The 11,616-nt window shown below is 34.0% G+C and overlaps 2 protein-coding genes across 4 annotated transcripts in view; both read right to left on the reverse strand.

Annotated features, from left to right (window-relative positions):
• The window catches only part of LOC106105930 (la-related protein 1), a 68,339-nt gene extending 58,763 nt beyond the window's left edge, over window positions 1-9,576 (reverse strand). For all 3 annotated transcript variants that reach the window (XM_013286408.1, XM_013286406.1, XM_013286405.1), the window contains exon 1: window positions 8,729-9,576. In XM_013286408.1, the coding sequence (XP_013141862.1) occupies window positions 8,729-9,145 (417 nt within the window). In that variant the 5' untranslated portion in view covers window positions 9,146-9,576. The remainder of the gene's footprint in view (window positions 1-8,728) is intronic.
• Window positions 9,577-10,250: 674 nt separating this feature from the next.
• Window positions 10,251-11,414, reverse strand: LOC106105955. The gene has a single exon (XM_013286458.1). The coding sequence runs from the start codon at window positions 11,198-11,200 to the stop codon at window positions 10,295-10,297; it is 906 nt and encodes a 301-aa protein (XP_013141912.1). The 5' UTR covers window positions 11,201-11,414; the 3' UTR covers window positions 10,251-10,294.
• Between the last annotated feature and the right edge of the window lie 202 nt (window positions 11,415-11,616).

The following is an 11,616-nucleotide window of genomic DNA, read 5'->3' on the forward strand; positions in this document are numbered from 1 at the left end:
AGGCATCACGATGTTTTCCTTCACCGTAAGAACGTCGGGTAAATTATCTACATAGTAGCTGTTGCCCGCGAATTTGTCAACGAAATATTAAGATAAAAAATGCCTATAATGTGCCCGTCTATGTCAACTACCCTACAGTGAAAGTCTGGTAGCAATCGGCCCAGCCATTTGGAAGATTAGCCGGGACAAACGCGGCTTGCGGACAGACAAACAGACAGAGAGACTAATTTTTTAAACGCGATTTTTGTCATCAACAACGCAAATACATTATTTTCCCGAAATCTGGAATTTTTCTTTTGATAACAAACAGACACTCCAATTTTATTACATATATATAGTTACATATAAACGAAAATTAAAAACGGCTAACTCACGCTTTTATCCTCCGGTGACGGCACCGACTAGTTTCAGACCCTTCGGAGGTCCTTCTTCAGGGCAAGTATTAATTACGTAATTATAGCTAGCTAGCTAGCAGACTGAATGGAAATTCGAAAAATCGAAAATCACATTGGATCCGCATTTATTTCATAATCAAAATGTTCAACCGATTCGCTTTAAAAGCAACACTGACAGTTTCCCCGATTGTAACTCTGTAATTTCTCCATATGTTTGCATGTTTAGGAAGGAACGTATCAGTCAGGTATTTCGTAACACAATCAGTCAACGTGTAACATTGGCTATACGCCAAGATTTATTCTTAACTAACAACGTGGGAGATATAGTCAACCTTTAAGTCTGTAGTACTATTTTGTTATGTTCTGTTCAACTTCATTCCTTTACGTATCTAACGATAACTAATACGATACTAGCTATTTGACATTGCTTTGTAACCTCTGCTCCTAATTCGAATCAAACTAGTTCATCAGTATAGTAAAATGATGTTTCTGCATATATCTAACGAGCTGCCCGCAAGCTTCGTTAGCGCAAATTTGGACCACTCGTGATGCCATTTTGACATCGCGAAATTAAAAAATAATATGCCTATCCTTGTCAGCTAACCTCCAGTGCAAGTCACGTCAAATTCGGCCTAATCGTTGTGGAGATTATCCAGAACAAACGCGGCTTGCAAACTGACACAAAAAAAATTAAACTCGATTTTCGTTATCAGCAACGTAAATACACCATCTTCCTGAAATCTGGAATTATTGTTTGGATATTACAAACAGACACTTTAATTTTATTATATGTATAGATAGAAGATAGCTATAGATGAAATGTCACTTGATGTGTGTACTCGCATAAGACATTAAGGGCGTGTTGACTGAGTTCTAATCACATCTAACTTGGGGTACGTATAGTCGTAGTGGGCACTGCTCTACCTTAAAAATATAAAAACCAAAATAAATTGCGAATAACTTTTTTGTTTATGGGTTGAGAGAGAAAAAATGTAGCAATCATAGCAAATAAGTGTCAAAGCTTTTCCGAAGATACCACATTTTGGCTATTATTTTTAGGCTACCTTTGACAAGTGCTTAGAGGGCAAATCAGTTATTTTGTTTCGCCCTACCTTCAACCATTACTGCTTTACCTCAAATTCGAGTCTACCTACAGCCTTGGTGCGAACCTAAGAACATCATCATCATAAATTACTCATAGCAATAAGGCCGCCCTTGCATGTTTTTTGTATTAGTATAGTTTAAACATTTGTATTATAATATTTGCATAAAGATTTAAATAAATAAATCTCCCTTACCTTATCTTACACCAGTAGACAGTGCACCGGGTTTTCGTCCTCCAAATAACTCTATCATCCGTCATCTCAGTCCCTCCCTTAATCATGTCACCTTTCACGCAATACATCCATCTCTTTCTTCGGCAACAAAGAATATAAAAATCGTGAACAATGATGAAACAAAGTTAGGTTAGATAGGTGACATAAAAATAAACAATATCCCTTGTTCCCTTCAAACGGCAAGGTCAGTGGTGGCGTTGACCACGAGATGACGTCCACATTGGATGTACGCCAATCCAGATAACTGATTAACCGTCACAAACCACAGATTATGCAAAGATTCTAAATACGACAGTAATCCAAGAACGAAAGCACAGAGCATTGAATTCTAGACGTATCACGAACGAAAGACGCCGACGCCATCTTTTATCAAAAAGATGGATGAATGGATGTTTATTAGAGTTTGTAGCCTAAACTGCTGAACGGATCTGGATAAAATTTGGCATAGATGTAGAGGATAGTGCAACAAGCTTATCCAAGCAAGAGGGTGAAATCACAGTTAAATCTGCCACAAAATGAATCAACAGCATAATATGGGCGTCACAGCCATGTTATGCTTTAATAAAATATAGTCTTCATTACCTATTATGTTTTCTTCCAATTTGCACAGAATACCTTACCAATATGGCCGTCGTGTCATCGAGCTAAGGCAACAGATGTCAAGATAGGGGACATCTGACTACTATCCGATTATTAATATAACAAGCACAATTACGACATTTTAAAACCATGACATAAATATATTTAAATAATGTTTTGAACCACAATTACAAAGCTTATATCGTTATTTCAAATTATGACAAATGGTAATGATTTATAACACAGACAATAACCTTCAAGAATACAGAATACGTCAAAGTAGTTAAAAAGCTAACAATAACGATTTTATGACACTTTTTTTTTACCTTATCAGGGGGGGCGTTAGTGAGCTTTTGATCATTAGTTTGATTTTTGGACACCGAGTATGATATATCCTTATTGATTGAGTATCCGTATTATGTGACTTGAGCATAAGCAATGTGTGAAAAATGCAGAACCTTTGGCTCAAAGCTAAGTCATGACTTAACAAAAAAAAAATAGTAAAGTTACAAAAGTGACATGTATTATGGTTATATTTTTGCCCGTAACCAGACCTTTTAAAAGTCGATTTCGAAAATGTTCCGCTTAAAATAATTTAAACTGGTTCAAAAATCACGTAATATCACTTTCGCTACAAACGTATTACAAAACATCAAGTTTGGTGGCCCATTGGCCTTGTAGTCAAACCTATGGGGATACGATTTTTTTTCATCATTCGAAATTCAAAATTCACCAAAAAATATTTCGCAAACTACAATTTAAATGATTTGAAAATAAAAATTTCATCACCATCAACGATCGATTTTTCTTTCGTCATAAAAGTATTTCAAAAATAAAAATTCACGCAAAAATTTTCGCAAGTCTTACATTTTGCATTTCCATTTTGGAAATATAAAATTAATTTGTTAAATACATTCTAAATAACCAAAATCCAAGGCTAAATTATGTTTTATTATGTATTTGTAAAACATTAATCTTTATATGATAAAAATTACAGTAATCTATGATAAGAAATCGGTAGCATTTTATGTACAGTCGTGGAAATCCACGGTGTTATAGAAAAACTAACTTTCGTCCGCGACTCCGTCCGCGCGGAATAAAAAAAACATAAGCATGTAGCGTATGTGTTCTTCCAGACTATCCTCTATGTTTATGCCAAATTTTATCGAGATCCGTTCAGCCGTTTAGGCTAGAAAATAACTTACATCCATCTTTTCGCAATTTTAAGTTTGAAAGTTTAGATGGATGTTTGTTAGAGCTTGTAGCCTAAACTGCTGAACGGATTGGATGAAATTTAGTATAAATGTTGAGGATAGTCTAGAAGAACACATAAACTACTCACTTTTAGCGAAAATTAATTAAAAAGTCACTTTTGTTTTTTTTTTAATTCCACGCTGCGGAGTCGCGGGCGAAAACTAGTATTAATATAATTAACTTCCATTATTTTTTTATCTACATAAAATTAATCTTTATTATAATTCGTTAATATCATAATTCTAATTATGATAAAACAAAAAAAAATATACTTTTTGTACATCAATTAAAATTGGAATTTTTTATCCGCATTATCTGTATCGTAGAAAATCTTTACACGCGTATCAATGCACTCGCGGCAATTTGACGGGCGCCATTACGAAATCGTACAGATAACAAAATAGACGTACACAATTACAAAATAACCTCAAAAATTAACACGTGTTATGTCACAATAAACCAATAGGTCATTTGATAATATCAAAACTAACATTGAAGGCATAACCAGTTTATTGGATAAAATATTAATAAATTAACTACCGTTCGCGACTTCGCCCGCGTAAAAATAAAAAAAATAGCCTATGGTATTACGTGATATCGTAGCTTTTTTAATAGCGAAAGAAAACGGCCCACTAGACTTATTTCGTTACATACAAAAATACAAATCTCTCCTCTTTATAATGTTAGTATTGATATTAAGAAGTCTGCAGTCGAGGTTTGTTTCCCGCCATGTACCAATGTTATTTCGATTTTAGAATTTCATATGTAGAATTAACGTTCTTTCGGTAAAGGAAAACATGATGCAACCTGCACATATCTGTCAAGAAATTTGAATATTCGTGTGAAGTGAACCCGCAGTGGAGTAGCATGGTTGACTAAGTCACACCTTAGAATAGGCTCCTAGCCCTAAGAATGGGGATATAGTGAAAGTGATTATGATGACATAGTAATAGTTTTTTAAAAGATTACAAATACTGAAACCAGACTTAAGACTGTCAGGCCAAAAAAACATAAGAATAAAAAATAAAGAACAAAATAATCTTTAGTCCTATTGTAAACTTAACTAAAAAATAAAATATTACTGCTTAGGAAAAAAAAAACATAGACAAGACAACACAGGAAATAAATGCAATAATTTTACTATTTTCAATCAAAACATACAATGTGTTTTCTTTGCCAGGTCCTGGATAAACTAACGTAGATGCCACGACCCGGTTGGGCGAAGGAGAACACCGCGGGGTTTAGTGGGTAGTCCAGCTGAAATATAAAACCGGGAGTCCCACACGAAACTGTCCCTGCTGCCTCCGCAGCACAGTGCAGTGTGTAAATGCATTTCCCGCGACAACAGAAAGATTTTTTTTGTCAAAAGTACTGGTGACATTATTTAATCATAAACAAATTTTAATTACAATAGGTCACCAACACTCATTGTCAATATCACAAGACCTTGTACAGTATCTGTCTAGTCTTGTCATTCTATGCCTAAGGTTTACCATATTTTCTATCAGAACTAAGCATGATAGCAGCACTTTACTGGGCAAAATATTTATTTAAGTGTTTTCCAAAGTGGTCCAGGTCTCTACGGACCCATGAGCTCTGGAAACTAAATTGGGGGTCCAAGAAAATGTTAACTGGTTTCAAACTCTGAAGGCTCTTAGGAGCATATCTGTACATTTATTAAATGTTATAAAAATCAAAATATTTCATAAACCTAAAAGATGGTTTTACAAGGGGTTGATGAAAAAATAAATCAAGAATCTCTGTACTACAACAAGCGAGTCAATTGAAAACTTAAAGGACATTTTGATATACCATCTTACTAATATAAATGTGAAAGTTTAGATGGATGGATGTTTGTTACAGTTTGTATCCTAAACTGCTGATAGATCTTGCTGAAATTAGTCAAATATAGAGGATAGTCTGGAAGATCACATAGGCTACTTACTTTTGTTTTTTTACCTTCACGCAGACGAAATCGTATTCAAAGAAAACATACCAATTGAAATTTGTAATGTCATTGGCAGTTTATGAGTTTACATACATAATTACAAAAACATTCATCTTTACAATATTATATATGCTGATGAGGCTAATTTATGGTACAATTAGTAACAGAGAATAATTATGCAATGTTACGTGTGGACTAAAAAAATAAACCATGCATTGTCAGCTAAGATCAACATTATAGGCATATTTCTATATTCTATACTAAATAATTAAATGTTAAGACACACATATTTGTCAGCAATCAGAGCATATTTTTGAAAAATTCTTTTTTAAGCTATTAGTATATTGGGAAAAAATTGCTCTTTCCGATTTAAAAATTCTTGGACTATTAAAATGCTACCTTATTAGCAGATAAAATAAGCGCTAGGCTTTTTACTATCTTTCAATTTTACATGAACAAAGTCGCATTTAATTATGCAGTATTGACCCAAAAGGCTACCTTATTTTAAAAATGTCAGATAATATACTGTTATTTTATGACTAGCCTTTCATGTGCCGCTTGATCCGCATGAAATTATAATTATTTCATAGTTTACAATTGTCAAATTCTCAATTACAAAATGCAATGCCAAAATACACATTACCATAACAATTTTGCTTCCATATTGTTGGCAGCTTTCAGTTTATGCTCCCTTTCCCACATGAAGGTTCTTTCGTAATAGCGTGAAAATATGTAGCCTAAAGCGTGTCGTAAGTTTAGGGCTTTTTATTAAAGAATTATTAGAGAATTATAAGAATTATTCAAAAATATGCTGCAATTGCTGACATCCTACACCATAAAGTAACATTGTTAATTAAATAAAATAACAATCATTCTCATACATTCCTACAGAGGCTCAGAGCCTTCTTCATGTTTAGTCACTAGGCAGTCAACCTCTGGCCCACAGTAGGTTACACATATACCTTTAAATGTTTTCCTTAAATTGTGCAGATATTACCATATATTCCTTCAGTAAAAAGGTTGGATACATATGAAATTCGAAAATCAAATCATACTTAGGACATAGTAGATCAAACTCAGGACTTCCAGATGTCAAGTCCTTAACATCTATACCAACAATGTTCTAAAACATATTTTGAATAATAACAAAGACTTCAAAATTGTTTTTTTATATCAAAAGGGGGCAAACAAGCTGCGGGAATACCAAGGAGGTTAACAAAGCCCGTGGACATCAACACCAGAGGAACTAAAGATGCATTGTCGGCCTTTGAGAAAATGATAGGCTCGCTTCTTTCTATACTTTCTTAATACTGCATTACTATTACAATGATTCATTTACAAAATATATTAAGCCCTAATTTGATTGAGTTTTTGGTGTAAAAAAAAGATTTTTTCAGTAGTAGTAGGTTTAGGAGGTTTTAGCTGCTTGGATATGATTTTATCATCATCATCAGAGCAGATAAAGACTGATGATATAAATGATGTTATAATTTTATTTATGAAACATAAATGTAATGAATAAAATAGATTTTTCTAAATTAGCTGTTTGCAACACTCGACACTATCGAGTCAAGGGTTAACTCAGCTTTTTATTAGGTGCTCTTATGTAAACTTGTATTTCAGCTCTTTTGTTTGAATTTAGCAAAAAGCCCACAGATATTAGTGTACACATTTGGAAATGTTAAATTTCTTAATTTTGGAAATTATAAAGTTATTACCTAAAATGTAAACAGGAAAGACTCATAATTTTGTATACCAAAAGTATTAACTCAAAAATCAATGTTGCTATTACAAAGATTACTTTATCCTAAGAATTATCATTGCGTGACAGCTATTTTTAACTAATTTTATAAATTTAAAAGTTTGGATGTATGGATGTTTGCTAGAGTTTGTAGCCTAAATGACTGAATGGTACTCAATAAAATTTGTCATTGATGTAGAGGATAGTCTTGAAGAACATATAGGCTATACTTTTGATTCCAGAAGCAGGTATGGTTCCGGTGAGATACATTATTGTTTTTTAACATTTACTCATACTTATTGTGTTTTACACCAACACGAGAAAATATTTAATTAAAGAAATAACTATATAAAGCGGGAAGATATAGCTATTAGTATATAAATAAGATGCATTCAAGAGGGTATAAAAAAGGTTTTGTCAAGAAAACTAATAGAATGAAGGTACTCCACAAACTAATCAATATTTTAACTTGAACATGAACAAAAGTACTTACTTTTGTCAAATCCACCTTGATCATGATTAACAATGTTAAAAAAAATTTATCAAATATTATTTTGATATCTTTTCTTCATACAAATTGAGTTAATAACTTTTATTTTATTGCACTAATAGTTACCTTATACTAAATATGTGTAGAATTAAAAGTATTACTTAGTAAATAGTTTATGTAATCTTTCAGATTATATTCATCTGTGACTAATTTCCATTAAGCCGTTTAGGATATATGTGGAACAAACATCCATCCATCTAAACTTTCACATTTATAATATTAGTATAGACTTCTTACTAATATTATAAATGTGAAATTTTGGACTATTGTATGTATTGAAATAACTTGAAACCTACTGGGCCGATTTGGAAAATGTTTTCACCACAAAAAGCTACATTATCTGTGAATAACATAGGCTACATTATATATTGTTCAAGTTGTATGTTATACAAACATTACCTAAGTTCTGAAGTATGTTATGCAATATCAACATAACTAAGTTATCAAAATGTACATAACATAAGCTACCAGTTACTTGAAATTAACATAAATTATGTCACAATTCTATTGATCACATATAAAAAATTTAAGTTTATTTAAGTTACGTTGGATTGTGAAATGTATGTTGAGCTCTCCGATTTGTGTCTTACAATCCGACAGATGGCAAATTTAATGGAATTTGTAGTTTAAGTATGGCCCTATAATTTTAGACTGTGACAAATTTTATTGTTTGAGTATTCAACCATTACTTTGGCATAATTACAAGACATATTTCACAACAACCGAGAATTGATACACTTGTATGACTAACTGGTTACAGTTATGAGGCGGCAATTAAAAAAGTAATTAATAAGAAGTATTCATGTAAACATGAACTTAGACAATCATCATGATAAGAAATAAGTAGGTTTTAGCTTACTCATTCACACAATCATTCTTAAATAACACTTGAACATCTCTTTAGACTCTTTTATAGTCACTCACCTGCCAAGGATTGACCTTCGGTATAGGAGCCTCTACAAACTTCTTCGGCTGATCCTCTGCAGACTGCTGCTGTTGTTCCTGCGAAGGCTGTGGCTCGGTGTGCGGCTGAGGGTTCTTGTGAGCCCGGGGCGGCCCTCTGCGCTCTCGCTCCTTCCGGCCCTTGCCTGGACGTCGCCCGTGCGACATCACAGGCACGAAACCCTCCTCTTCCTCCTCATCCTGCCGCGGCACCACGTCCACCGTCTCCTCGGAAGTCTCTATGTTCTCCTTATTACTATCCCCCCCTTTGAAGTTCAGCACCGAGGCGTACGAGGGCCCTGCGCCCTCGACCGACACTCTCGCGGCCATGCCGCCGCTATCCTCGTTATATAAGCTCGGGCGCGCGCTCCGCGCCGGCCGACGATCACGAGCGCGCATCCATGCCACTTAGCACGACGGCATGCTGCGGGCTGTACCCACGGAGCGAGGCGAACTTTCCCGTAAAACGCGACCCGAATCAATCGCGTGAAGGTCGACTTGAAAAGCCGCGGTGCACACAACTAATAACAAAGACTGGAGTTCTACAAATCGAGAGTTTTTCGCTGACTTTGTAACACGCACCAGACAGAACCTATTCGGGCCGTATTTACATCAAAAAGGTAGACTACCGACGGCTCTTTTAGACTTTTCAATGACACACAACGCTCCGGGCGCACAGTACCTATCGATCCCGTATACTAAACACTGCAAATAAAGCTTCTTTGTGCTGGAAATCACTATTGAACCATATTTTGTTCACAATTCACACATGTGGTCGGACGCCCAAAAAGGGTATTTTCCGCAACACATACGGAACTCGCAGAACTGTGACTTCTAATTTTACAAATAAGACATTTTATCGCTAGAGGGCGCTGAAACTGTATTGACAGTGATAGCGTTCAAGTTAATTCATTTATTTTCAATGATTAAAATAAAATTAACCGACTCAAACAATTTTTAAGTACAAATAACGTAATTGTAAGATATGTTGCATCATAAAATAATACTATAATAATTTATATAAGCTTTGAATCACACCCGGAAAACTTAAATTAAGCATGATTTGCATGAACGCAACCATAAAATAAATCACATTTCATTTCAAACATCGACCACCGTATTAAATAACAATAAATTGGCCCATTCTTTTACTAATACCTTAAATATTCATTTTTCAACAGTGTCGTAATAATCGCTAGTAAAGTTTATGTTAAAAAAAGGAAATAAAATTTAAATTGTCTTGCCGAAGGTTAACCAAAGAATTTGTCTTTGGCAAATAAGCGCATGATGATGGCAACTCTTTAACATTTTTTACAAAATCTCTTTTATTTTATTTAAAATCTAATAAGAACAGCTCGTATTTCTTAAGTGTTAATTAAATTAAAATAATTTAATCCGATCTTAATAGATGCTTATATCATCCATAAAAAAAAACATAAAATCCGAATTCCATAGAAAGTTTTCCGATCACGTGATGAATTGCATTTCCAAAAAAAAAGATTGCTTACACAAAACAACTTTAATACCATAATTAAAATATCTATTTCATTAATAAACATTTTCGGGGTTAGTTGGACAATACATTCCTAAAAAAGTACGACAATTTCTACAATAATGGTATACATTTTTACAAGAACGCAAAACGTATGGTAACGGCACACAAAACCAGCAACAAAAAACACACAACGCCACCGCACATAAATGTGTACACACCGTAACTCTAGCAGTGATCATACTCATACCTGTGTATCCACATTCAGGACATATCACAGGCATTGATGTAAAACCATAGTTGTACATTCTCGGAGGAGGAGGTATGGGATTATCAACATAAATATCAAAAGCTGTTGCATACGTAGGTGGTGGAGGTTTAGCTATAAAAGAGGGTGAAGGTATAAATGTACCTAAAAGCCTTGGTCTACGTCTTAAATCCATTTGTCTTAATACAAACGAGTAAGAAGGTGGTGCACTAGTAAGGGAATCAGGAGTTGATAAGTCCGCGGATATCGCTTCAGCATTCTCCGATGCTTGTGTGACTCTGGGATTGGTGTAAGCAGAAAGGCTGATAGAACTTTTATTTAATTGTGAAACACAAAGTTGGAATAGAGTTGGCATTTCCATCGTACATGGTGTATTGAGAAATCTTGAAGTTGTCGCGCTATAGGAGGTTGATGGTAGTGGTCTAATCAGAGAATTTGATTTTGTCTTTGGTAAGAGAATATTTTTAGACACACACAATGTTAAAGATGATTTAGGGGACTTTATACTTAGAGGTTGCTGTTTATTAGTTGTGGTCTCTTCTGGAATATTTGAAGATACATTTTCTAAAGGCGCGGGTATATTTAAGGTAGTAGGTTGTGCTTCTGGTATCAGAACTGGTAGTTGATCCTCATTGATATCAGTATTATCATTGTCTTTATTACGAGGAAGTTTCTCTTTGGAATTCTCACCCATTTTGGTTTATCCAAAATATTCTTTTTATTAAGAAATGGCTGATATACGTTTTTGATAAAAAAAATTAAGTAACACATGTCTTCTTTGCAGTTACATCTAATTAATGTAAATAATATCGTGTCTAATAATATTAGACGGCGTTTTATACATCACATACAATTAAATGACCTTTATCAACTGTTTTAATATTGATTTTCAATGTTCAAATAACTGATTCCTCCATTCATCAAAGTTTATTTGACAATGATTGACAAGGATAAGTCCAAAAAATGGATATTCAGTTTAAGATTTTCATGATGATGATCACATTATATTCAAGAAGGAGCGACAAAAATCAACTATGATTCAAGTAAACAGTATCTTAAAAGATCTTAAGAATTAAAACAATTCGAGTCGAGTCAAAGTCGAGTTTACAA

This window comes from Papilio polytes, unplaced genomic scaffold, assembly GCF_000836215.1.
Source record: "Papilio polytes unplaced genomic scaffold, Ppol_1.0 DF822622.1, whole genome shotgun sequence".
NCBI classification, from domain to species: Eukaryota; Metazoa; Arthropoda; class Insecta; order Lepidoptera; family Papilionidae; genus Papilio; species Papilio polytes.